Source organism: Diceros bicornis, chromosome 16 (genome assembly GCF_020826845.1).
Source record: "Diceros bicornis minor isolate mBicDic1 chromosome 16, mDicBic1.mat.cur, whole genome shotgun sequence".
Taxonomy (NCBI): Eukaryota; Metazoa; Chordata; class Mammalia; order Perissodactyla; family Rhinocerotidae; genus Diceros; species Diceros bicornis.
In genome coordinates this window covers 68,293,515-68,321,155 of record NC_080755.1, presented here as the reverse complement: position 1 = coordinate 68,321,155, position 27,641 = coordinate 68,293,515, and the positions used below count along the sequence as shown (strand labels likewise).

General features: G+C 41.3%; 1 protein-coding gene across 3 annotated transcripts in view; it reads right to left on the bottom strand.

The window, feature by feature from the left end:
- Nucleotides 1-27,436, bottom strand: part of ADNP2 (ADNP homeobox 2) — a 38,008-nt gene extending 10,572 nt beyond the window's left edge. The window contains exons 1-4 of one of the 3 annotated variants that reach the window (XM_058557379.1): nucleotides 27,113-27,423; nucleotides 20,945-21,065; nucleotides 7,650-7,739; nucleotides 4,680-6,887 (exon numbers count right to left, since the gene is read on the bottom strand). In XM_058557379.1, coding sequence (XP_058413362.1) covers nucleotides 5,211-6,887; nucleotides 7,650-7,739; nucleotides 20,945-21,052 — 1,875 coding nt within the window. In that variant the 5' untranslated portion in view covers nucleotides 21,053-21,065; nucleotides 27,113-27,423 and the 3' untranslated portion in view covers nucleotides 4,680-5,210. Of the gene's footprint in view, nucleotides 1-4,679; nucleotides 6,888-7,649; nucleotides 7,740-20,944; nucleotides 21,066-27,112 lie in introns of those variants that run through there. The other 2 variants (XM_058557376.1, XM_058557377.1) reach the window with 2 other exon arrangements.
- Nucleotides 27,437-27,641: the final 205 nt, after the last annotated feature.

Here is a 27,641-nt window from a genome sequence, read left to right as displayed (position 1 = left end):
GGGGAAAATTATGCAGGGACAACAGAAAGCACCTCTAAGACCTCCGGTCACCAAGAAAATAGTTAACGTAGTGGGAGAGCAAAACCACAAAATGACTGAAACCAGGGGATGTAACGGGAAGGAACTGCCTCATTTTGTGGATCAGTATCATCAGCTTCCTGAGGAACCTTTACTAAAATGGATGTGAGAGTAACCCATTGGGGGCTCTTTGGTTTTGAAGCTGCCGAGCAGAAGAGCGTGTTTGGGTTGATGCAGGAGCTGCAGCTCACTACAGAACAATCAGATGGCTGTACGTGATCCAGACACACAGGAGGTTATTCCAGAGGGAACAGCCAGCCTGATGGACTGATAAAAGCCACTGTAAAGTATGTTTATTTTGAGAAGAGGTACTGTCCAACTCTCCCTATAAATGCCAAATAGAAAACCCCAGACGAAGCAGCTATGCTTCATATACAAGCCATGTGGGACTGGCTTTATGATGACCAGGATATCTACCCACTGAATATGCCCATTACCCAGGTTACGGTAAATGCTGTGATTAAGGGGGCCCTGTTGCATGGGCACCCCATGTAACTTTACCACTACAAAACTGAACAACAGTTGAAGAAGCCTTATCAGATTTTCTATCTCAACTTCCCCATACGGGTCTTACTGATACTGAGAACATTAAACTAATTAAGAAAACAGGGAAAGACAAAGGGGAGAGTCAAAGGACTCGACCCAGCAGAGTGGAAGTCTTCAGATGGTTGTTGAGAAAAGGGATGAATAAAGTGAATATTGATGGAGTTGAAACAGAGGTGTTGATGCAGCACTACCAGAGACTGGGTGGACAAATGGAACCCCCTGTTGGTCCCCCAACATTAAAGGGCTCCAAAAAGTCCACTCTCTTTACTCCAGTTTGGAGGAATTTAAGCCAGAAGGCAAAGATTACAATGAGAAACCTGACTGGGAATCCCCTGAGGTGATGGTTAGGCCAGTCGATCAAGATAAAGACTAACCAAAGGGCCAGGATCCCTTGGCTCCACCCCTCACTGGGGACCCAAAGCCTTTTGCAAGAGAATGGGTAAAATGGTCAGGGGGTGGAAAACAGAAGTTTCCAGGACTCCTTGATACAGGAGCCCCACAAACTGGGGTATCCAAACCCATTGGTGAAGCCCTGACTCAGGCTACAACAGAATGAGAGAACATAAAAATGTAGTGGTTGATAGGATTATAAATGGAATGTCTAAGCAGGTATTACGTAAAGAAGTGCATCTCCTTTACTTGAACGTTTTATGGGAAGTAGTAATATGTCTGGCCAGGGAACACTTTCCTTACCTAGTATTGTAACACCAAAACCTAGAGATGAAGTCCAAATAGAGGATACAGTTAGAAATCTAAGAGTTGATGGAATTTAGGTAAAAGTTGATAGAATTGGTATGTTTGAACAGGCTTTATGTGAAGGGGCTGCATCTCTTTTACCTGACTGTATTATGACATTGTATCTCACTGGGAACGTTTCCTCCACCTAGTATTGTAAAACAGAAGGCATGTAAGTCCACTCTTCAAGCCATATTAACTGGACATGCTCAATGGGATCCAGTAAGATTGCCTGAGCCACAGTGTGGAATAGAAGCTGGAGTGCTGGTAGGGACAAATTCTCGTGCGATGGCCCTATGTGGAGCACAGATTGGAGCTTACAAGAGCCTGTGAGCGCCGCCCAGCCACAACTAGTGGGACTTCAGATGAGAGAATTTCCACTTGAGGGGCATCTACTACCTTGCTACCTGACATTATTAATTGAAGTTACCTCTAAGACTGAAGACATAAAATGACCTTAAAACCTGAAATACCCACAATGTCTTGGGTGATGTCAGAGAAACATATAAATATTGCCCAAAAGTATTTCATAAGATGGAAATGGTTTATACAGGATTATGCTGCCTGGGGAATGCAAGGAGGAGATACTCACAAGCAAGGAGCCTCTTTCCCTAGGACTGCCATTGGAACTACATGAGGCGCTGCCTGATTCTGCTGTCACTTGGACAGTGCCCTATAAAGAACCCTCAACTGACCAACAAAGAGCTGCCTGGCTTGTGCACAAAAGTTCTAAGGTGAATGGACATCCTGTTTGGATGGTCACCACTCTGATCCAAGAAGATAAAACATATCAGCTCAGTCGGAATCGCTTACTATTTTCCTAGCAGTGATAGAAAAACTGAACAATGGTAAAAACCCATTTGCGTTTTTACTGACTCATGAGCAGCAGCCAATGGCCTGGCCATGAAGTCAGGCAGGAGGGCAATGGAAACCTGGGCTATTAAAGGGATGCCCATACGGGGCACAGCCCTATGGAAATTTGAGAGGTGCACTGAACTAGGACATGTTGATGCCCATCAGAACACTTTTCCAGGTGTGGAAGGTCACTGGCATGAACAAGCAGACAGCCCCAAGTGCACCTGGGTCCATAAAATGAATGGACATGGGGGCATTGCGGCAATGCAGAATCTAGTCCTCTTGCACCTTCTGACACACAAAATGCCAGTAAGAACCGTTCTGTCTGCCAACAACATAGATGGAGCCTGCAGATGGCTCTGTGGCAGATTCCCTGGTGGGAAGGCCCTGAACATAGCTGGCAAGTGAGACTGAGGCTGGTAGCCCTGGGGAGCATTAAACGGGTCCTGACAGGAACAGACACTGACTCTATACTAGGCTTTGCTTGCCTGGTGGTAGATGCACATGCTCAGAGTGACATAAAAGAACCAAAACAGAAGATACTGCACAGCCAACTGTCATTTCCTCAGACCAAGGAACTCACATTACAGCCCATAATGCCCAACAATGGGCAGAGAGATGTCCTCGTCAGACTAACAGTTTTATAGAGGATTGAAATGGGCGCAATTAAAACAGTTGCTATCTAAAACGGGGGATAAAGGCTGGCTTGCACACCTTCACGAAGGTATGCTCACACTCAACATGAACATGAAGGGGGATAAGGGATGGTGCCCACTGGATAGATTCCTCCACTGTTCCGAGAGATCTGGGAAAGGGAGGTAGGGGTTAGGGTTAGGGTTGTGGTTACACAATTCTTCCCCACATCACCAAAACTTTCTCTTTTCCTACCTAATGCAGTGGTCCCAGGATCAGGAATGATTCCTAAGCCAGACACTGTAACTATACCTTTAAATCTTTATGTCAGAATTGCTAAGGGCTTGAGGGGGTAGACTGTGCCTTCACCTCATCTGGCAAAGGTGGGGCTGACAGTGAATGCTGCTGCGTGGCCTAGTGGTCAGGACAGCCCACTAGCTCTGTACGCCTGTAATCTTACCCTATGTGAATCAAAGTAGACTGAGACGGAGGCACTTGCTAAATTGGTGCTGCTGCCAGCAATCTAGACCAGCACAGTGGCCGAACCTAATGGCCCTTCCAAGGGTGGAGAAATAACAGGTGAGGGTAAAGGGATGAATAAGTGGGTTATGCAATGAGGGAAATCCAACATTTCATTAATACCTCAAGAGAGGCTCAGAGCAAGGGAATAATACTGTCTCTCATGATAAGCATACCAGATGCCCGGAAGGGTGAAGCTGTGTTTGCCTAGACCACTCCTGCTTTCGGAACCTGACAAGATCCAAGGAAGCCTGCAAACCTGAGAGTTCTCACCCTGGGAGACACTTGCATATGATATCATGATGGACAGAACAGTTATTAAGAATTCAGTGAGATCCTACTAATGTGCCAGGATCACTTGACTTTTATGATTGCCTTGCTGTAAGGGATTCGAAAACCAGGAGGTGGACTGTGTTATTGTGATTTATAAGAAATATATATTTTGCCTTCATCCCCAGTTCCCGTCTCACAACTTGCAACACCCTTAGAATTTCCTGAGCAGGAAGAGCAATATGAGCTCTTGTCCTCAGTTCCTGAACCCCCCAAGAGTGGAGGCTGGCTGCCAGCAGAACCAGCCCTGTAATCAGAGGGCTGGAACTTTCAGTCCCTCCCCCTGACCTCCAGGGAAAGGAAGGGGGCTTGAGGTTAAATCAAGGGCCAATGACTCAGTCAATCCTGACTAGGTAATGAAGCCTCCATAAACACCTGAAAGGACAGCTCATCGGCCCCTTTCAGAGATCTTCCCTGTTGGGCAACCAGAACGCTTCCATGTGCTGCCGAGCTCGGCCCCAAGCTCCACAAGGACTGAAGCTCCTTTGTTTGGGATCTCGCCCTATATATCTCTTTATCTGGCTGTTGTTTAGTATCCTTTCATATCCTTTGTAATAAACTGGTAATCTAGTGAGTAAACGGGTTTTCTTGAGGTCTGTGAGCTGTTCTAGCAAATTAATCGAACCTGAGGAGGGGGTCGTGGAAACCTCTGATTTATAGCGAGTCGGTGAGAAGTACAGGTAACAACCTGTACTTGGGATTTGGCATCCTGAGTTGGAGGGGTCTGTTGGAATCTCCGGTTTGTAGCCGGTCGGTCGGACGCACAGACAACCTGAGCTTATGACTGGCGTCTGAAGCGGAGGGCAATCTTGGGGGAGCCCTTTACCTGTGGGATCTGACTCTATCAGAGATGGAGGGAGATAGCGTCAGAATCAAGCTGAATTCTCGGACACCCAGCTGGTGTTCGAGAACTGCCTGTTGGTGTGGGGAAGCCTCCACACACACGCCAGAATTGGGTCCAGGAAGCCTTTGCAGGCACTTACCATGAATGGAGCCTGCAGGACTAGAAGTTGCTCTGAGTGAGTTGAGTGGTGAGTGATGAGTGAGTGTGAAGGCCTAGGACACTACTGCACACTACTGTAGACTTAGGCTACACTAAACTTATAAAAAATATTTTTTTAATAATAAATTGACCTTAGCTTAACTTTTTTACTTTATAAACTTTTTAATTTTTTTTAACTTTTTGGCTCTTTTGCAATAACACTTAGCTTAAGACACAAACACATTGTACAACCGTACAAAAATTTTTTTTCTTTATATCCTTATTCTATAAGCTTTTTTTCTATTTTTAAAATTTTTTTTTACTTTTTAAACTTTTTTGTTAAAAACTAACACACAAACACACACATCAGCCTAGGCCTACACAGGGTCAGGATCATCAATATCACTGTCTTCCACCTCCACATCTTGTCCCACTGAAGGTCTTCAGGGGCACTAACACGCATGGAGCTGTCATCTCCTATGATAACAATGCCTTCCTCTGGAACACCTCCTGAAGGACCTGCTTGATGCTCTTATTGAGGAGGTGTCACTCTTTTCAGAAACATGTCCATGGTAGTTTGCTTGGTTTGTTTCTTTTTTTCATCATAGATTTGCTTATAAGCAGATAATGCACCACGAACATTCCTCTCTATTAACGAAAATCTTTCGGGGTTGGGGTCCATGTTTTCAAATTTTTTAAGGAGCTTGTTGAGGTCTGCAAAAGCTTCTGCTAAACCCTTCACTGTGAATTTTCTTGGGAGTTCTTCTTTTTCTTCCCCTGCAGTTTCCTTTTCTCTTGCCTCTTCTTCAGCTATGCATTCCTGTTCCAGTTCCAACAATTCCTCATTAGTCAGTTCCTCAGGAACCACCTCTAGGAGTTCCTCAATGTCATGTTCATCCACACCCAGGTTAAAGTTGTTTGCCATCTTGACAACAGCCTTGTTGATTTTCGCAACTTCCTCGTCCTTGGCAAATCCTTTGAAGTTATCAACAAACCTCTTAAGTGTCTTATTCCAGATGGCATTCATACACTCCTTGGTGACATCACCCCAAGCCCAAGAAAGGTTCCTGATGCAGTCATAGATGTTGTAATCCTTCCAGAATTGCACCAGTGTCTTCTCAGTCTCTTCCTCAGTTGCAGCAATAGCCTGGGCAAAGGTCCTCCTCAGGTAGTAAGCCTTAAAAGCTGCTATAACTCCTTGATGCATGGGTTGGATCAAAGAGGTGGTGTTTGGAGGGAAAAAGACTGCTTTGATATTGGGATGAAGATCACCAACAAAAGGAGGATGTCTGGGAGCATTATCAACAATAAGCAAAATCTTGAAAGGTATGTTATTCTCCAAACAGTACTTCTCCATTTCGCTGGCATAGCAATTCAGGAGGGCATCTTGGAAGAGGAGCTGGGTCATCCATGAATTCTTACTGCTCCTGTAGTACACTGGCAGTGTGTCCTTATTAATATGCTTCAAGGCCCTGGGATTCTCACTGTGCCAGATCACAAACGGTTTCAATTTGTAGCCTGCAACATTGCCCCCAAGCAAGACTGTTATCCTGTCCTTAAAAGCCTTGAAACCTGGCACTGACTTGGCCTCCTTATAAATGAAAGTCCCTTCAGGCATCCATTTCCAGAATAGGGAGGTTTCATCCATATTGAATATTTGCTCTGGCAAGTAATTTTCCTCCACAATCAGCTTATCTAGAGTTTCTAAAAATTCTTCAGTTGCCATCACATCAGCATTTGCAGATTGATCATTCACTTTCACATTATGTAATGAATAACGATTCTTGAATCGTTTAAACCACCCAGAGCTAGCATTAAATTCAACATTGCAGTCAGGTCCAGCCTTTTCTTTCAACATTGCAAACAAACTTTTTGCTTTAGCTGTGATCATCATGGTGCTGAGAGGGATATGCTTCTGTGTCTGGTCTTCAATCCAGGTCATTAGAAGTTTCTCCATGTCTGATATAGGCCCTTCTCGAATTTTTGTTAGTTTCATTGCCTTCAATAAGGCAGATCTTTTAACAGCTTCCATCACTTTGTTCTTGTTCTTCAAGATTGTAGCTATGGTGGAATGGGACATGCCTGACTGGCGAGCAATACCCATCACTGATTTTCCACCTTTGTAGTCCTTAATCACTTTTAATTTTGTTTCCAGGTCAATCACTCGACGTGGCCTCTTACTGGCAACATTAGCAGTGGCTTTTGTACGCTTAGGGGCCATGATGAACAAAACAACATAAGATTAAATCAAGCACAAGAGAAATGATGCAATCAAGAGTCGAGGTAAACACGAGGTATACGAGGCTGCTGCTGTAACATGGCACACTGTTTTACAGTGAACTTTTTTGTAAGTAAGAGTACATTCTAACATAATGTTAAAAGTACAGTACAGTAAATACATAAATCAGTAACACAGTCGTTTATTACTATCAGTATTATGGTACTGTACATTAATTGTATGTGCCATACTTGTATACGATTGACAGTGCAGGTTTGTTTACTCCAGCATCACCACAAAAGTGAGTAATGCGTTGCACTACAACGTTACAACATCACTAGGTGACAGGAATTCTTCAGTTCTATTATAATGTTACGGGACCACCATCGTATACGTGGTCTGTCAGGGAAAAAAACGTTATGCGGTGCGCGACTGTACTTAATGTCATGTCATTTCTTTTTACTCAGAATAGTTAAAAGTCAAAGGCCCTTCTTACATCAGTGGGATCTTATAATCAAGGACAAATAATAGTTTCACTATATCACTTGATCAACTTTATATGCAGAAAACTCTCAAAGCTTCAATAATCCTATATTACAAAACATTTAACGTTTTCTACTCCCTTGAATGTTTACACTACACCTCCTCCCCACTCTTCATGAGCAACCCCAAAACATGTGATGTTCCTCAGAACTAAACTGACACTTACCCCCAACTTTTGAGGAAACATGAAAATCAAAAACAAATACATACCACTTTCTTTCCAGAAGGTTCCCAGAGAGAAATATCTCCCCATGATGTGTTAAAAAAGTACTTCTCTCCTGGATCAAAGCCTTTAAGGTCCTTTTAAAAAGGGAGAAAAAAAAGAGAGATTATTATGCAATTTCAGAAGATAAATACTGAATTAGAACCTCATGGGGCACCTAAGAAATCTACATACATGGGAAATGGGAAATGAAATGCAGCCCATGAGCAAATTGTGACATAGTACCCATTAAGTATGAGGACTGAGGAAAAGGTTGAAGTGATCCCAGTTAAAATTATAGTTTTATAAGAAATAAATTGATGAGATTTCCCACAAATAATTTCTAAAAGAGACAATGCATGACCAAACATGGTTTTCCCTCCGTGGTGAGCACTCTGGAGGATTTCAGGGTGGTGGGAGTATGAAGTGGGAGCTCCAAGTGTGTGCATGGCCAAGGACGCCAGAGTCAGCCACAGGGAGCACAATTTAGACACGAGTGTGACTAACACACAGGGAGGGATGAGAAGACACAAGAGGATGGAGACACTGAGACCTAACTACCAGATGCAATGGGGTCCAGACTGAATCCTGGTCCAAACAAACCAAATACACAAAATACTTGGGGGAAAACGGGAGAAATCTGAATGTGGACTGGGTATTACTAGATAAGACAAGCATTTAATATCACAGAAAGAAGAAGGTAACTGAAAAAAGCAAGTAATAAAAAAGCATAATCAATATGAACTCACTGTGGTAAAGACTACACACAAATATTTGTATTTACACACACACAAAGTTAAACAATAAGATGTTAACCTCTGAACGCAGAAATGTGGCATTTTAAATTTTATTTTCTAAAGAAGTGATTACCTGTATTTTCTTTCACAGTTTATACTATTTTAACAATTAAAGGTTATTTTAATATAAAAAAATTAGTTAAGCCAGAGAATGATAGCTAATATAACAACTGCCTTCAAATATACCTGTGCTAATACACTACTTACCAAGTCAATTCAGACTAGAGAAAAGTGCAAATTATTACAAGGATTTAAATTGGAAATAACAAAATATTGTGAGATTTATAACACATACAGAAGCAAATGTATGAGAACAACAGCACAAAGGCTGGAAGGGGAAATAAAAGCACACTGCTGTAAGGTTCTTATACTATATGTGAAGCAGTACTATATTAGAAAGGTAGACAAAAACATACAGCTAATAAGCCAATAATGGAGATAAAAGGGAATCAAAAATATTCAATCCAAAAGAAAGAAGAAAAAAAACTAAAAAAGGAACCAAGAACAGATGAGACAAGTAAAAACAAACAGTGAGATGGGAGATTTAAACCCAACCATATCAATAATCACATTAAATAACAGAGGTTGGTAAACTTTTTCTGCCAAGGGCCAAATAATAAACATTTAGGCTTTGCCAGCTGTGCCGTCTCTGGCATAACTACTCAGTCCACCCTAGTGCCCAAAAGCAGCCACAGACAGTATGTAAGCACTGGCGAGCAGGGCAGGGTTTCAATAAGGTCTATTTACAAAACAGCCAGGCTTGGCCCATGAGCCATAGTTTGCCTGCCCCTGGTCTAAATACTCAAATTAAGAGGCACAGACTGTCAGACTGGGTAAAAAAACAAGATCCAGTTATATGGACTGAACACCTCAACCAACTTGACCTAACTGACATTTACAGAACTCTCCACCAACAGCAAAACACACATTCTTTTCAAATACACATGAAACATTTACCAAAACAGATCTTAAGCTGAGCTGTAAAATAAGTCTCAATAAATTTAAAAGGACTGAAATAGCTATAAAGTAGTCTCTAACCAAAGCAAAATTAAAAAGATATCTAGAAAATCCCCAAATTTTTAAATATTAAACAACACACTTCTAAATACTACATAATTAAAGAAGAAATCACAAGGGAAATTAGAAAATATTTTAAACTGAATGAAATGGAATCACAATAAATCAAATTTATAGGATGCAGCTAGAGCAAAGCTTAAAGGGAAATTTATGGCATTAAATATTTAGAAAACAAAAAACTAAAAAATAATTTAAAAATCAATGATCTAAACTGCCACCTTAAGAAACCAAATACAAAAACTAAATAAATGAAGCCTAAACAGAAAAAAGGAAAACATAAAGAGCAGAAATAAAATAGAAAACAGACAACAGAGAAAAATCAATGCAACCAAAACCTGTTACTTTGAAAAGTTCAGTAAAATTGATAAACCTCCATTCAGACCGTACAGGAAAAAAAGACAAGACACAAAATATCAATATCAAAATGAGAGACGGGGTGTTACTACGGCTCCTGCAGATAAGGAAATAATACGAACAACTTTATGCCAATAAATTTGACAACTTAAGTTGAAATGGACAAATTCCTTATAAGAAGACAAACTACCAAAGCTCTCTCAAGAAAAATTAGATAACCTGATAGCCTGATATTTAGTAAACTGAATTTATGGCTAAAAACTTTCCCACAAAAAAAACTCCCACTCTGGACGGCTTCATTGGGAAGTCTACTAAACATTTACAGAAGAAATATTATCAATTCTACACAAACTCTTCCAGAAAAAAAGGGGAAGAAACAATTCCCAATTCATCCCATGAGGCCTGCATGACCCTGACACCAAAACTAGACATAGGTCCCACACAAAAAATGAAAACTACAGACCGTATCCCTCATGAAGACAGATGCAAAAATCCTTAACAAAAAGTTTGCAAATCGATCTGACATATAAAAAGGACCAAGGGATACAGGCTGGTTTAAAACTTTATTAAGGGGCCAGCCTGGTGGCACAGCGGTTAAGTGTGCTTGCTCTGCTCCAGCAGCCAGGGGTTCACAGGTTCGGTCCCGGGCGCACATCGACGTTACCACTTGTCCCGCCACGCTGTGGTGGTGTCCCATATAAAAAGGAGCAAGATGGGCACAGATGTTAGCCCAGGGCCGATCTTCCTCAGCAAAAACAGGAGGATTGGCATCAGACGTTAGGTCAGGGCTGATCTTCCTCACCAAACAAAATAAAAATAAAAGTTTATTAAAAAAAAAAGAAAGAAAATCAAACGATGTTTTTTTAGTCTAATATAGCTAAAAAAAGAAAGACAATTATCTTAATAGATGCAGAAAATCATTTGACAAAATTCAACATCCAGTCATAACTTCTGCTCTCAGCAAAGTAGAAATAAAGACCTTCCTCAAGCTGAAAAAGGGGTCTACAAAACGCCGCAGCTCACAATCACACCATCTGGTCACATAAGGAACAACATTCTTACTGCTAGTCTAAGTTTTACTTCAAAATTTTTTAAAAAGCCACCACCACCAAGTGTTGGTAATGATGTGGAGCGACTGAAACCCTCACACTGATGACAGGAGTGCAGAATCACATGGCTACTCTGGATAACGGTCGAGCCTTTTCCATAAAACTAAACAGACAACCTTATAATTCCACATCCAGGTATTTTTCCAAGAGAAATCAAAACAGATGTCCACAAAAATACTTTTCTAAGAATATTCATAAGAGCCTTATTCATAATAACCAAAAACTGAATGGCCCAGGCGTCCACCATCAGGAGAAGGCATCAACAAACTAATCTACTCATGTAATGGAGCCCTACTCACAACAAAAAGGACCAACCACACATGCGACAACATAGAAGAATCCTCCACAGGAGTGCACACTGTTTCACTTACACAAAGCTGGAGGACAGGCAAATCTAATCGAGAGTGGAAAATTCCACAATAGTGGTAGCCAGTGGTTGAGGGGTGGCCAGGATTGATGTAAAAGGGCTTGAGGAAACTTTCTGGAGTAATGGAACTGTTCTGTATCCTGATAGGGATTACATGAGCATATGCATGGCAAAAATCATCAGCTGAAGACACTTAAGGTGCTCCTCACAGCCCCTCCCCACAAAAAAACTAAACAAATACTAAACTCTAGCTAATGACGTGTAAGTTGAAAGAGTTTAAGGGTAAAATGTACTGATGCCTGCAACTTTTTTTTTTTTTCTGTGAGGAAGACTAACCCTGAGCTAACATCTGATGCCAATCCTCCATTTTTTTTTTTTTTTTTTTTTGCTGAGGAAGACTGGCCCTGGGCTAACATCCGTGCCCATCTTTCTCTACTTTATGTGGAACGCCACCACAGCATTGCTTGACAAGCAGTGTGTCAGCACGTGCCTGGAATCCAAACCTGCGAATCCCGGGCCACCGAAGCAGAGTGCATGCACTTCACCGCTGCACCACCAGGCCAGCCCCAGCAACTTTCTTTGAAATGCATCAAAAAATAAGACAGAATGATAAGTGGAGATATGTATGTTAATTTGTAGAATTTAGGTGGTAGGTAGATGGGTTTTCACTGTACAATCCTGTCAACATTTCTGTAGGTTTAAATTTTTCATAAGAAAATACAGGAAAAGGAAGAAGGAAACAGTAATGTTGTATCACAGGAGACAGGAGAAGAGTTTAAAGGAAGGAGTGCTTTCTGTTGTCAGATGCAGCAAAAAAGAGCTAATAAGAAAAAAAATAAAAAACAATTATTAGGAAATAAATGGAAAGTATTAACAATATGTCAATATATTTTTGTAGATAAGATGTAGAAACATACGTTAATAAATTTTTAGAAATCTATTCATACATATATAGGTCCCTAAAGATTACTGTAGGGGTGGGTTCAGGGCATCTGTTTTCTTTAAAGCTTTCCTGATTCAGCTGCTGCAACCTCAAATTTGTAAACATTGGTTTAGATGTCTCAATCTAATCTACGACGTGATGCATAGAAGTTAAGTGTAGGGGTACCTCGGAAATGGCAACTCTGAACAGGACAGCACAGAAAGGAACTAGATGCAGTGGAGCGAAGAACCACAAGTAAGAGTCGCCAAACTTCCTTGCCAAGGGCAGACTTTCCTGGGGGATTTTTTAAGGAGGCAGAAGAACAGTACCTCCAGGAAGAGCTTCAGAGTAGACAGAAGGCAAGAGGAGACTGATAAGAAAAAACGTGTAACAAGGCAATTACCCTCAAGTTGATTAAAAAAGGCAAAAAAATGATCATGGATCCATGTTTCTACTAGGCGGTCCACATTAACTCCCTTCTATCTCACCCTCCCTCAATAAATCTTATACCTACGAAACTCTAACCTAGGGACCTTCTTTTCTTAACCACCTTTTTTCCTCTACCACTTTAACATTAAAGATTTCTGGCCTCCATATGATAGTATTTGTACCTCGAACAGCTATTAACTGAGAAAACACATAATGACAAAAGCTGCTAGGAACAGTAATACTTTTAAGTAAATTTGGATATTATTAATCACATTAGTATCTATGAACATTTGAAATATAACAGTAATTTAATGGGAGAGATTACTTATTCAATTCTCATACAATGCTTCATTTACCTATGAATTTTCAGACCACCAGAGAAACTGTAATAATTCCCCAATAACATCATGATTCGTCAAGGGTCCACAGCATGTATCAGAAATCTCTACTCTAGGCAACACACACCATACACAGAAAGAACATCCAATGTCTCTCCCACTCTCCCATGACCACCGTTGTGTTCTTTTTAATCAAGCGGCCCAGTACAGCACTGGTTTCCTCTACATGTCAATGAGTGAAACTGAGCAATTATTCAAGGGATGGGCCGGCCTACCTGGGCTGACCGAGCACCAAAAAGGAGGGTCAGGACTGATCCAGGCTGTGGGTCCCGGACACTCAGATATGCCAAACACTCTGACACTAGTTCTGAAAAGAAACTTCCTGTCAGATTTTATATGGGGAAATCTGAGTAAAATAATGAATGTAATCGAAAACATACTAAAGGCAAATGCAGTAGAAAATTTCCCATGACCACTTTATTCCATTAAAATATAATTCAGTGGAAGCTCACGTGCTCTAATTCTCAGTTTCCTGGTGTTCAAAACTGATTCAACGGTAAGAATTTAGAGAAAGAGGTCTCAAACCCTTTTTGAAAATTAAAATTAAAATGACCTGGGAACTGAGCAAAGATCAATACAATAGAGAGAATCAAAGAAACCAAAAGTTGTTTCTCTGAAAAGATCAACAAAATTCACAAAGTTTAGCTAGACTGACAGAAAAAAGAGAGAAGATAAAAATAAAATCAGAAATGAAGGGACATTACAACTGACCTTACAGAAATAAAAAGATTAGAAGAGAATGCTATCAATAATTGTACACTAACAAAATAAACTAAATGAAATGGACAAATTCCTAGAAACAAATTACCTAAACTGATCCAAGAAGAAACAGAAAATTTCAACAGACCTATAATAAGTAGAGACTGAAATAGTAATCAAAAATTTCAAAACAAAAGAAAAGCCCAGGACCAGGGGGCTTCATTGGTGAATTCTACCAAACATTTAAAGCACAATTAACACCAATTCTTCTCAAACTCTTCCCCCAAAAACAGAAGAGGAGAGGCCAGCCCCACGGCATTGTGCTGAACTTGGGCGCATTGCACTCCAGTGGCCTGGGTTCACAGGTTTTGATCCTGGGCACAGACCTACACTGCTTGTCAGCCACACTGTGGCGGCGACCCACATACAAAGTAGAGGAAGATCAGCACAGATGTCAGCTCAGGGCTAATCTCCCTCAGCAAAAAAAACAAAAAAAGAAGAGGAGGAGGTAACACTTCCTAACTCATTCTATGTGGCCAGCATTACCCTGATACTAAAGGCAAATAAAGACATCACAAGAAAATCACAGACAAATATTTCTTATGAATAAAGAAGAAAAAACTTCAACAAAATACTAGAAAAAAAACCCCTACAGCATATTAAAAAGACTATACACCATGACCAAGTGGGATTTATACCAGGAATGCAAGCAAAGTTCAGCATGAGAAAATATCTCAGTGTAATACTCACAGTAACAGAACAAAGGGAGAAACCACATGATCATTTCAATTGACAGAGAAGGCCTGTGACAAAATCCAACACTCTTTCATGAGTTATTTCTGGACTCTCAATTCTACTCCATTGGTCTGTATGTCTATCTTTATGGTAGCACTACACTGTTTTGATTATTATGGTTTTGTAGTAAGTTTTGAAATCAGGAGGTGTGAGCCCTACAACTTTGTTCCTTATTTTTCCCCAATATCGTTTTGGCTATTTGGGGCCCCATACAACTCCATATGAATTTGAGGAAATAAACGCAAACATCTATAGCCAATTGATTTTTGACAAGGATGCGAAGTCCATTCAATGAAAAAAACAGTCTCTTCAACAAATGGTGCTGGGACAACTGAATTTCCACAGGGAAAAGAATGAAGTTGGACTCCTACCACACACCATATACAAAATTAATTCAAAATGGATCAACGATCTAAACAAAAAGAGCTACAACCATAAAACTCTCAGAAGAAAACATAGGAGAAAATCTTCATGACTTGGATTTGGCAATGGATTCTCAGATATGACATAAAAAGCACCAGCAACAACGACAAAAATAGATAAATTGGACTTCATCAAAATTTAAAACTTTTGTGCATTCAAAGATATTATCAAGAAAGTAAAAAGAAACATACAGAATGGGAGAAAATGTCTGTAAATCATATCTAATAAGGGTTTAATATCCAGAATATACAAAGAACTCCAACTTAACAACAAAAAGACAAACAATCCAATTAAAAAATGGGCAAAGGAATTGAATAGAAATTTCCAAAGAAGATATACAATTGGCCAATAAGCACATGAAAAGATACTCAACATCATTAGCCACTAGGATGGAAAGGGAGGGAGGGAGAGAAGGAGGGAGAAGGAAAGAGACAGGGAGGGAAAGAGAGACAGAGAAGAAGGATAACAACAAGTGTTGGCAAGGATGTGGATAAAGTGGACCTCTCATACATTGCCAGTAGGAACGTAAAAAGGTGCAGCCACTGTGGAAACAGTTTCGTGGTTCCCCAAAAGCTAAACATAATATTATCATGTGACCCAGCAATTCTACTCCTAGGTACCCCAAAAAATTGAAAACACAGACTCAAACAGATACTTGCAAGCCAACGTTCACTGCAGCATTATTCACAACAGCTGAAAGATGGAATCAACCCAAATGTCTACCAACAGAGGAACTGATAAATAAAATGTGGTATATTCAGACAATGGAATATTATTTAGCCATAAAAAGGAATAACATTTTGATACATGCTACAACAAAGATGAACCTTGAAAACATTAAGCTAAATGAAATAAGCCAGACACATAACGGACACAAAAGGCCCAATATTGTATGATTCCACTTGTATGAAATATCTATAATAGGCAAATCCATAGAGACAGAAGTAAATTAGAGGTTACCAGGGGCTGTGGTGAGGGGGATGGGGAGTTATTACTTAATGGCTACACAGTTTCTATTTGAGGTGATGAAAAATTTTGGAACCAGGGCTGATAGTTGCAAACCAGTGTGAATGTAATTAATGCTACTGAATTGTACACTTAAAAATAGTTAAAATGGCAAATTTTATGTTATGTATATTTTACTCTAACAAAAAAAATTTTAAATATACTTGGAAGATTTAAAAGAAAAAAAGAATGCAAAATACTTCATTACTTATTTTAAATTGATTACATACTGAAATAGTATTTTGAGTATATAAGGTTAAATAAACTAAATTATTAAATTTAAAAAAAAAAGACCTGGGAAGGTCTTAAAAAATACCAGTGAGAGCTGACTCCATGGTCATGGGACCAATGCAGTTGCACAGGTCCCTGTGCTGAGAAAGGCCAGTGCTGGGGCTTAATGCTCTGTTGTTACCAACTTGAAATTGTTAATAATGTCATCTCTGAATCTGTTTTATAAAAGTCAAGTCTGATAGGACAATGGCGCACGTATCAGGGGCTTGGAGCTTCAGCTCATGAGGGTCCTACCTCCAGTATTCCCGGGACAGATCCTGTCTCTGCTCTCCATCCCCGCCACCTCACCACCCCGACCTCAGCCTCTGAGCCCGCACCCTGAAACTACTCCCAGACTCACGTCCACAACCTAGGGCGGTAACCAAGCTGTCAAGAGCTCCACATTCCATCGTCCCCACCAGGGGAAGCCTGGCACAGACAAGGGGAGAGGAGGGGAGAGGAGGCAAGGTGGCAACCAATCCTGTCCTGGGCTGGTAGCACCAAGGTGTTTGGCAGGCAAACCCACCCTGGATCCAGGTACCATGAACATCCTGGCACAGAGGTTACAATCCCTTGGGAGTCACCCATCTGCTGGGGGTTGGGACAGGGTGTCTGTGGGGCCTGCCCAGGGCGACACGTTTTCATTCTGCACAGTACCCTGCAAATTATGTAGCAAGCCCTTAATTTAACCGATCAAATGCTAAATTTTTAAAAAACTCCTCAAGAGACTCTAATGAGTAGCTAGGTTTAGACCTACTTTTAGAAAAGGAGATAAGGTTCTTGGAAGAGTCTATCTTCCCTAAGGTTCACTTTTCTCAGTCAGGCTTTCGACAAGAACTGTATAGCCTTCGATTTGAGGGCCTAACTCTTGGGAGGAGTAAAGCCATATATGCTTTGGAAATCAGAGAAGGCAGAGTGATATCTCATTGTGAAATCTGAAATGCTGGGAAGTGGAAAAGACCACGGACAGGTGTTCACTTGGCTCCTTCTATTTCCAGGGCTGCCTCTCTATAAGCCCCCAAGAGAATTCCAACAAATTCCCTTTTTAAGCTGGTCAGTGTTGGTTTCTGTTGCTTGAAACCAATAAACTCTAAACATTATCATGGATTAAGAATAAATGCATGTGACATGGAAAAAAGTTCTTTTTTTTTTTTTTTGTGAGGAAGATCAGCCCTGAGCTAACATCTATTGTCAATCCTCCTCCTTTTTTCTCCCCAAAGCCCCAGTAGATAGCTGTACGTCATAGCTGCACATCCTTCTAGTTGCTGTATGTGGGACGCAGCCTCAGCACAGCCGGAGAAGCGGTGCGTCGGTGCGCCCGGGATCCAAACCCGGGCCGCCAGTAGCGGAGCGTGCGCACTTAACCACTAAGCCATGGGGCCGGCCCATGGAAAAAAGTTCTTAATGTGAGATTCAGTGAAAACGCAAAACGAAGCTAGTACAGTATCATATATTTGGTCATGGCCCATTCAAAGAAAATCTAGAAAGATATATAACAATGTTAACAATGGATATTTTGGGGTAACAGTTTACAAGTGAGTCCTATTTTCTTCTCTACATTTCTGTGTATACTTCTAATTTTTCTACAGTGAACTTTTACATTATTTGAATTTTTAAAAATTTCGTAAAATATAGGACGAACTACAAATTAATAAAAACAAAAATTCTCCCCCAGAAGAATTAGTTATATTTAACCCACTAGTCAATGTAACTACTTAACAGTTGTAAACCATTCAAATCTTTTAATTTTCCCTTGTGCAGTATGTATGTATCTGTGTCAGGATAGTATTAGGAAGAAAAAGTAAACAGAACAAATTCAGATGAGCAAACACATTCTTAGGCCGACTAAGGAAGCAAAAGTTAGTGAGGAACATTCAGTTCTACAGAATGTCAAAAACAAAGGACTCCAGGATGAAAATTTTTAGTCAATTTGTTACTGACATTTTATTACGTTTTATTTGCTTTGTTAAAACAAAGCCAATTTTCTAAGAGAATACCATTTAAAAACTGAATTCACATTAAAGGAGACTAAAGAGACGTGACAACCAAAGGCAATACCTGACCCTAGACTGGGTCCATTACCAATGGAGAAAAACGCTATAAAGGATTAAACAAAAATATCCCATCAACATAAAATATAAACTTGATAACCATCCTGTGACAATATAAGAAACTATCTTATTCTTTTTTTTTTTTTTTGTGAGGAAGATCAGCTCTGAGCTAACATCCATGCCAATCCTCCTCTTTTTGCTGAGGAAGACTGGCCCTGGCCTAACATCCGTGCCCATCTTCCTCCTCTTTATATGGGATGCCGCCACAGCATGGCCTGACAACAGGTGGGTTGGTGTGTGCCCGGGGTTCCGAACCCAGGCTGCCAGCAGCAGAGCGCACGCACTTAACCGCTACACCACGGGGCCAGCCCCAGAAACTATCTTATTCTTAGGAAACACACACAACGTATTTAGGTACTAAAAGTCATGAGATATGCACCTTACTCTCAACGGTTCAGGGAAAAACAACACACACAGCACAGGGAAGGATATGCAACTTTTAAAGCGAAGGGGATCCAGTGTTGATAACTGCTAAATCTGGATGAAGGGTAATGAGTCTTCCTTGTACTATTTTTATTCTGGTAACTCTTCTGTAAGTTTGAATTATTATTTCCAAATAGAACAATTTTTTAAAAAAACACTTAATTCACTCAGCCTGGTCTGAGGGGGTTATCAACTGGGTTGTGGTTCTAAATTCCATGTTCCTGGAATACCCTTTCTAATTCCTTCCACTTGGAAAATCCTACCCACTCTTTACAAACAAACAACAGTTCCAATCTCGTCTTCTCCATAAAGGCTACACTAGCTTCCAGCTGGAAGAGCTCTTCCTGCCTGTCTCTTCCTATCATTGTTTCAAGTCTGTCTCTCAACTCCAGCTAGACTGTTGTCTCGCAAATAGAGGTAAGCATCCTGACTAACTCTGCATTTCTTCACTGTAATGATAAAGACACTGAGGCCCAAAGATTAACTATCTGCCCAAAGTCACACCATTAGCTAATAGCCAGGATTAAAATAAAAGGATGATCCAAGAACATTCTCAGTCTGTTTACTGAAGGATACCACTCTACCTTCAGGGTTCATCTTTTGAGCCTTCCCCACGTGCCAGGCACCATTCTAGGAGCTTGCCATATATTATCATTTGAAATGCTGTCAGTCTATACACACACACTTGTTTTCTTAGCTAGTTATTTTTACATTCTCTGCAAATATTACTTATATACACATACTCATCTATTATTAATGGACTATGTGTCTACTATCTACCTTCTCAATCTTGTCTCCAAATAATTACCCTGCTTTCTCCCTCATGCATAAGATGATTTATAGACAGAGCTGCAAAGAACTCAGAGTTCTCTTATTTGAAGACTATTCCTCAGCAAAGTGTCTACCTAACAGCTCCCACTTCAGCCTCTCCCCTGTCCTTTTATTTCCAAATGGACTTTCAGTCACAGTCAAAGTATTTCTCACTTGGGATTTGCTTTCATTCATTCATTTAAAAAATATTTCTTAAAAATATAGCTATATTTGTTAAGCATCTATCTACGACAATTCTGATCATAGGTAATAGAGCGGATAACAAAACCATGAGGTCCTTGCCTTCTACATTCACCCGGGGGGGGGAGACAGACAAGCCAACAACGTCAGGCACGAGCAGCCAGAGAGCAGAGAACACAGCGGGAAAGGGCCGCATTTTAGAGGGAACATCTCTTTGGGGTGGTAATTTTAAGCAGAGACCTATCTGGGGTCCTTCAGAAACCAATATTTGTCTACTAGAGCAAAAATCAATTCTGATCATTAATGAGAATCCTGGTAATTATTAGTCTTTCAGTATCAGACTGCCATTTTATAAATAAAATCAATCAGATTGAAAGTCTGAGATCTGAAAATTAAGAATCTGAACTCTTCCCAGGCCAATAATACTTTGAATCAAATTCTTCACAAGTTTACAAAATTCAAAGCAGATGCAGTCCCTATTTTGATAGTTCTGAATAAAACATACATAGCATTATCAATGGCTATAATGATACACAGCAAGCATTCTTTAACAATTTTTACTTCTTTCCTATATGTGCCAGTCATATATTCTCAAGTTATAAGACAGGATAAAATTATATGAGAATACAACTTATCAATAAATGTGACTGTGACCTTAATTTTTAAACTTTTGTAAGACTGTATGCATTAAATTCATAAATCAGAAAAAAAAAATAAAACCCTATCATATCATGTATGCATCCTCATTTGCTGATTACTCTAACAATACTGGGAAATTAAATTAGGGTTTTCTTTTGCTAAAATAATAAATAATTCAACACATTCCCCCTCAAAGGTCAAAAATGAATGCATTTTATAACTAATGACTATAAAAAGCCCCTCCTAAAAGTAACTTTAAAAACTTGAACAGCTTAAAGTAGCCCATTTTCAGCAGAAAGACATAAATAAGAACTAATGATGCTCTCATGCAGTCATTGGAAGTATTAGCAATTTCCTTCTTGACGAATCTTACCCATTCTTCAAAAACTCCCAGTTCAGACCTCACCTCCATAAAGCCAACCCTGCATCCCCACTCTTACTGCTTCTCCTAAAAGGTTACTCATGTCCTCTTACCTTCAGCAACTCCTTGCAGCTGTCAAGCCCAATATCCACAAGAATGCCTTTCACCTTTTTCCGTACCTTCCTGATGTTGTCAAGATTCTCCACAGGAATTTGAAACATTTTTGAAGTTTTCCTTAAAAGGGAAGAAAACAAAACTGTAATAAGTATGTATATAGATATACAGATATATATTTCATTTTTAACAGGGTTGGTAAAACACTAAGAGTAAAGTAAACTTTCAACAAATTATGCTGGGACAACTAGACAGCCATATGCAAAAGAACAAACTTGGACTCCTTCCTTACACCACAGACAAAAATTAACTCAAAATGGATCATATACCTATGTAAGAGCTAAAACTTTAAAACTCTTAGAAGAAAACACAGGCATAGATCTTCATGACCTTGGATTTGGCGATAGATTCCTAGATATAACACCAAAAAGCACCAACCACAAAAGAAAAAATAGATAAGCTGGACTGCATCAAAATTAAAAATTTTTGTGCTTCAAAGGAAACTATCAAAAAAAAAAAGAAAAGAGAATCCACAAAATGGGAGAAAATATTTGCAAATCATATTTCTGATAAGGAACTTATATCCAGAATATATTAAAAACTCTTATAACTCAATAATTAAAAGACATCCCAACTTAAAAACGGGCAAAGGAACTGACGAGACACTTCTCCAAAGACAAGAGACAAATGGCCATTAAGCACACGAAAAGATGCTAAACATCAGCTATGGGGAAATCCAAATCAAAACCACAATGAGACACTATTTTACATCTACTAGGATGGCTATAGTTTTTAAAAAAGAAAAGAACAAGTGTTAGCAAGGATGGGAAGAAATTACATCTCTCATACATTGTTAGTAGTAATGGAAAATGGTGCAGATAGTTTGGAAAACACTCTGGCAGTTCCTCAAAAGACTAAATATATAGGTACATATAAATCAGCAATTCCACCCAAGAGAAGTCAAAAACATGCATTCAAACAAAAACCTGTACAAGAATGTTCATAGCAGCACTATTCTTAACAGCCAAAAGTGGAAACAACCCAAATGTCCATCAACTGATGAACAGATAAATAAAATGTGGTATATCCATACAATGGAATATTATTTGGCCATAAAAAGAAATGAAGTACTGTCACATGCTACAACATGGATGACCCCTGGGGAACGCTATGCTAAGTGAAAGAAGCCAGACACAAAACACCACATACTGTCTGATTCCATTATATGAAGTGTCCAGAGCAGACAAATCTATAGAGACAGAAAGCAGAGCTGAGGTCTGGCTGCCTAGAGCTGAGGAGGATTGGAAGGAGATGGCAAGGGGGAACAGGGTGTTTTTTTTTTTGGAATAATGACAATGTTCTAAAATCGACTGTGGTGATGTATGCACAACTCTGCGAATATACTAAAAGCCACTGAATTGTACACTTTGAATAGCTGAATTGTATGGTATATAAATTACATCTCAATAAAGCTGTTTTTAAAATATCTGAAAAGGCATAACATTAAAATAAAACCTGTGGTACTTGACCAAAATAGGAGGTACAGGTGTGACCTTATTGTTTTTAATATTCACATAGATAAAAAATAAACATAGTTGTAAAAGTGTGTGTGTATATTCCATAGCTCTGTCCACTGAAAGAGCCTGGAAGCAGTTGCACATCCCAGCAGCAATGTGCACTCCCAGGGCCCAAATCTCACTTTCCATTAAAAGGAACCAGGGCTCCTTGAAAAAATGGCTGATTCTACAGCTGGAACATGGAAAAGACAAGATGAGCCTAGAACGTCTTGTGCCAGAAAATAAGGAAGTTGCTCAAAGAATGATAAGACATGTCAAAAGAACTCAAAAGAATCCAGCTTGAAGAAGTTCCCAAAAGCCAAATGTGAGATAATTTGGGCATCTAATAAACAATGATAGTAACAGAGTATACCCTGTGGCATTGAATTTTCCAAAGATAATGTAACAGTATCTCCCATCCCACATGCTCCTCTTAAAATATGACCTTGACACTCCTCCCAAAAAGTGGGGGCATCTATGCCCCAACTCCTTGAAACTAGGCAGAACTTTGTGGCTGCTTCAACAAAGTATGGCAGAAGTAATGCCATGTGACTTCCAAGGCTAAACCACAAAAATGCCACACACTTCTGCTTGCTCTCTGGGAACCATCAGGCTTAGAATCCAGAAACCATGTTGTGAGGAAGCTCAACTAGCCCACATGGAGGTGTTCCACGTTAACCATCAGTGAGTGAAGATGCCTCTGGAGCCCCTAGCTGTCAAGTCACTCCCAGCCTTTGAGTCTTCCCAGATAGCATAAAACAGAAACAAGCCATCTCCCACGCTTCTGCTTGAACTCCTGACCCAAAGAATTATTGAGCTTTCTTAATAAAATGTTTTATTCCATGAAGTTCTGAGGTGGTTTGGTATACAGCAATAGTAACTAAAATATAACCCACTAGAATATACACAAGACCATGGTGATATAAATAATTAAATAAATTGAAAGTCTGATGAGGAATGGGATATTTACATGGTTTCCAAGCACCTCCCCACAAAATACTTATTAACCAAGGGAAAAAGAGTAATTCACAGAAGTCTGGCAGACAAGTCCAAATTAAGAGACACTGTACACAATAACTAGCCTATAATATTCAGAAGTGTCCAGATATACAAGGTAGCACTATTCATAATAGCCAAAATGTGGAAGCAATCCAAATGTCCATCAAACGGTAAATGGATAAACAAAATGTGGTATATCCATACTATAGAATACTATTTAGCAATAAAAAGTAGGTACTGCTGCAAGCTACAGCATGAATGAATCCCAAAAACACTACGCTAAGTGAAGGAAGCCAGATGCAAAGTCCTCTTATGGTCTGACTCCATTTATATGAAATGCTCAAAAAAGACAAATCTAGAGAGATGGAAGGGAGATTAGAAGTTAGCTGGGGATGGGAACAGCTAGTAATTGCAGACAGACAGGTTTTCTGGGGAGTGCTAGAAATTCTAATATTAGATTGTGGTGAAGGTTGTACAACTCTTTAAGTTTACTAAAAATCAATGAATTACACACTTTTAAAGAAAGATCATGGAAGGAAATACTAAGGAACTGTTCCAGATTGAAAGAGACTAAAGATAAGTGAATACAACATGCAGTTCTAACTAGATTCTTTTACTCTAAATGATATTGGAACAACTGACAAAACTTCAATGGCATCTGAGGATTCTACGGTAATAATCTATTGATTTCCTGATTTTGATGGTTGTGTTCTGGGTATGTAGAAGAATGTTCTTATTTGTAGGAAATAGACAATATTTGGCATAATGTGGCATCCTATTTGGCAACTTTCAAATGATTCAGGGGAAAAAGTTCTTTGCACTTGCAACTTTCTATAAATCTGCAACTCTTTCAAAAAAAGGTTTTTAATGTGCAAGCTATAAAAGCTAAAAACAAAATCAGTCAAATTCAAGTTAAAGAAACACCAGGCAAACCATCAAAAGAATAACTTTCAAAGATTGATATATCCACTGGTAGTGAGAGTAAGTAGAAAAACTGTGATTTCTACGTGTTTAGAGGGCAATTTGGCAGCATCTCCCAAGATTTTAAACGACAATTTCTGTGAGTTGGCAATTCCACTTCTATGCTCCTGTAACCCCTCCTCCCCCAAGGATAAGCTTGGTGCCCCTCCTCAGAATTCTCAGAGTAACCAATTTATACTTCTGTCATTGCACTCATCTCACTGTGCTGCAATTACCTATTTATATATCTATTTCCCCTACTGGACTGGACTTCTTCAGGGCAGGAATCATGTCGCCTTTCCATGTCTGCGGCCAATCAAGGAACATAATACATAGCAAATGTTCCGAACAAGTGAACAAAACATATAAAACAGGGTAAGAATCCTAAAACATGTAAAAAGTGATATGGAGGTTCAAAATGGAAAGGCTATGGAGGTCTGGAGAGCTGGAGGCCAAGACCTTCCAGGTGAATACATCAACATCAAAAAAACGACTGAGGGGCCGGCCTGGTGGGGTAGTAGTTAAGTTTGGTGGGGTAGTAGTTAAGTTTGCGCTCTCCACTTCGGCGGCCCGGCGGGTTCGCAGGTTCGGATCCTAGGCGCACACCGCACACCGATGCACCGCTTGTGAAGCCATCCTGTGGCGGCATCCCACATACAAAGTACAGGAAGACGGGCAGGGATGTTAGCCCAGGGCCAGTTTTCCTCAGCAAAAAGAGGAGGATTAGCAACCGACGTTAGCTCAGTGCTAACCTTCCTCACAAAAAAAAAAAAAAAAACTGAGGTAAGGAGGAAAAGTCTAAAGATATTTGGCAAAAGGTAAGTAAAACCAAAAAGGTTTTCACTTGAGAGGCAACACAGCACAATGGTCTCACAAGCAAGGATTCTGGAGCTGCACTGCCTGAGTTCAAATCAGCTCCACAATTTATTAGCCGTGTAATCTTTGGCAAATTACGTCATCCCTGGACCTCAGTTGCCTGCCTGCAAAACAGAGAGAGTACAACCTACTCCATGAAGTATTGTGAAGATGAATGAGTTAACACAAGAAAAGCACTTAGAACAGAAGCACTGTGACTTTGCTATTAGCTGACTCCAAAAATCTAAATGAAATGCCGGAAATACTGGAATACAGGGCTTTTATTTTTGTGCCATACATGAAAGCAAGATTCAGGTCTGGGTTCCAACACAGGCAGATCCCCCCCAGACACACCATCTTCAGCAGGTCATCAGCCTTCCAGTTTCCTCACACGTTAACACACCGCCCTAACAAATGTGACAGCCAAAGTGGAGGGCACAGCAGAATGCTGGGGACTCATCCCCTCCAAATGACTACAACCATAAATTCACCAATAGCATACTGCAAACCTGGGTTCAAATTAAAAAGGCTCCCCACAATCTCTTCTAAAAATTTTGCCACAACTCTGCCTTCATCCCCCATAATCAATCATCAATTCCTAACCCTAAATACAGCCCTCCTATTCCTACCACCTCTCAATCAGACAGCAGAACTTCTCTTCTCCCTCCTCCTGGCCATCCTCTGACCAGCACAGTTTCCTGCTACATACAGATCTCTCACTTCCATGCTTAAAGACCACTGGCTACACAAAGTCCCAACTGCAACCTAAATATCCAAGTTCCTTCATAATATGGTCAACTCCCCAGTAACAGCTCTAAAGAAGTCACACATAGGTTACTTGACCTCCAACCCAACAGGAACGTGCACTTTTCACAGCGCCTAGTCCTACATGCGGTCCTCTCTCTCCCACAAATGCTCCCCACAGCCCCCACTCCCACCCAGACTCCAAGCCCTACTACTTATTTGATGAAACAGGTGTGGACCCTCTAACGGTCTTCGTGGCACTTGGCAACCTGCATTGTAAGTCAGCTTCCCGCCCCCCAGGAGATCCCTCAAGGTCTCAAGTGGCTGTGATGACCCATTGTATTCAATTATACCGAGTTTTAACAGCATTCAGGCAAGGCTCCCATTCAAATTCAAAGAAAATACTTAAAATATTTATTTATCATTCTGCAACTGTGCACTATTTGAACTGGCAGTTATAACTTTTGACATTCCAAAGCCCAAAGTTAGTAGAAATTTTGCAAACAGGATCTATGTCAACAGTCAGCAACAGCATATGAAAATTTAAAATTTTAATGTCAACGTCTGCAAATCAATCATCAACATCCACATCAAAAGCTCAGGGTGAAGAAACAGAGATTTGCTCTCAGCTGTGCTGCTCTTCCCACTGGGCTGCTCTTCCCACAGTCCTTCCCTTCGGGGGAACCACCGCAGGGCAGAGCGAGGTGTGCCCGCGGCTCCGCGGAGGCTCCGGGGGGCCGGTGCGCCCCAGGGGGCCGGCCGGCCCCCTTCCCCCCTCCCGGCCCCTCCCCCTCCCCCCCGGCCCCGCCTCACCCCGTGCCGTCCCCCCGTCGTCCCCATCTCCCGCCCCTGCCCCCCGTCCCCCCGTCCCCCACCAGCACCGCGGCGACCACCCGGCCCCAGAGACTCGGACGGCGCGGGCGCCGACGGGCCGCGAACCCCCGCCGGGGAGCGTTGCGGGACTCGCGGCTGCCGCGGGTGTGGGCGGGGCGGGGCGGGGCGGGGCCGCCGGGACTCCGCGGGCCGGGCCGGCCGGGCCCGGGTCGTACCTACCGCTGGGCGCCCGGGGCGCCGCCGCCTCCCCCGCCGCCTCTCGCCGCGCCCGCCGGGCCCCGCCTGCCTCCGCCCCGCGCGGCGGGACCCCCGCCTCGGCGCGCCCGCCCCGCGCGACCCTGTCCCCTCCTCCCGGCACCGCCAGAAAGAGAAAATGGCGCTCGATTGGCCGCCGGAAGTGACGCGCGCCCTCATTTGCATGCCGGTGCAGCCAGCCAATGGGGGGAGAGTGTGCATGGGACCCCTGGGCACTGCCCCACAGGCCCCTTGAGGCCCCTGCCCAAAGCTGGACTGGAGGCTCTGGATGACAGTGGGGGTCCCCTGCTGCAGCCCCCTCCCCTGACTCCTCTTCTGCCACAGTGGACTGGCCTGCCAGCCTCCCACCAGCATCTGTGCAAACTCTCGCGAGAGGTTGAGTGGGTGGTGACGTCATTAAAGGGGTGGGGCGCTGGTGTCATCTGCCACGTGACCAATCACGTGGGCTCACCAGAGCTTTGACTTCATTTGCATGGAATGGGGGTGGAGCTAG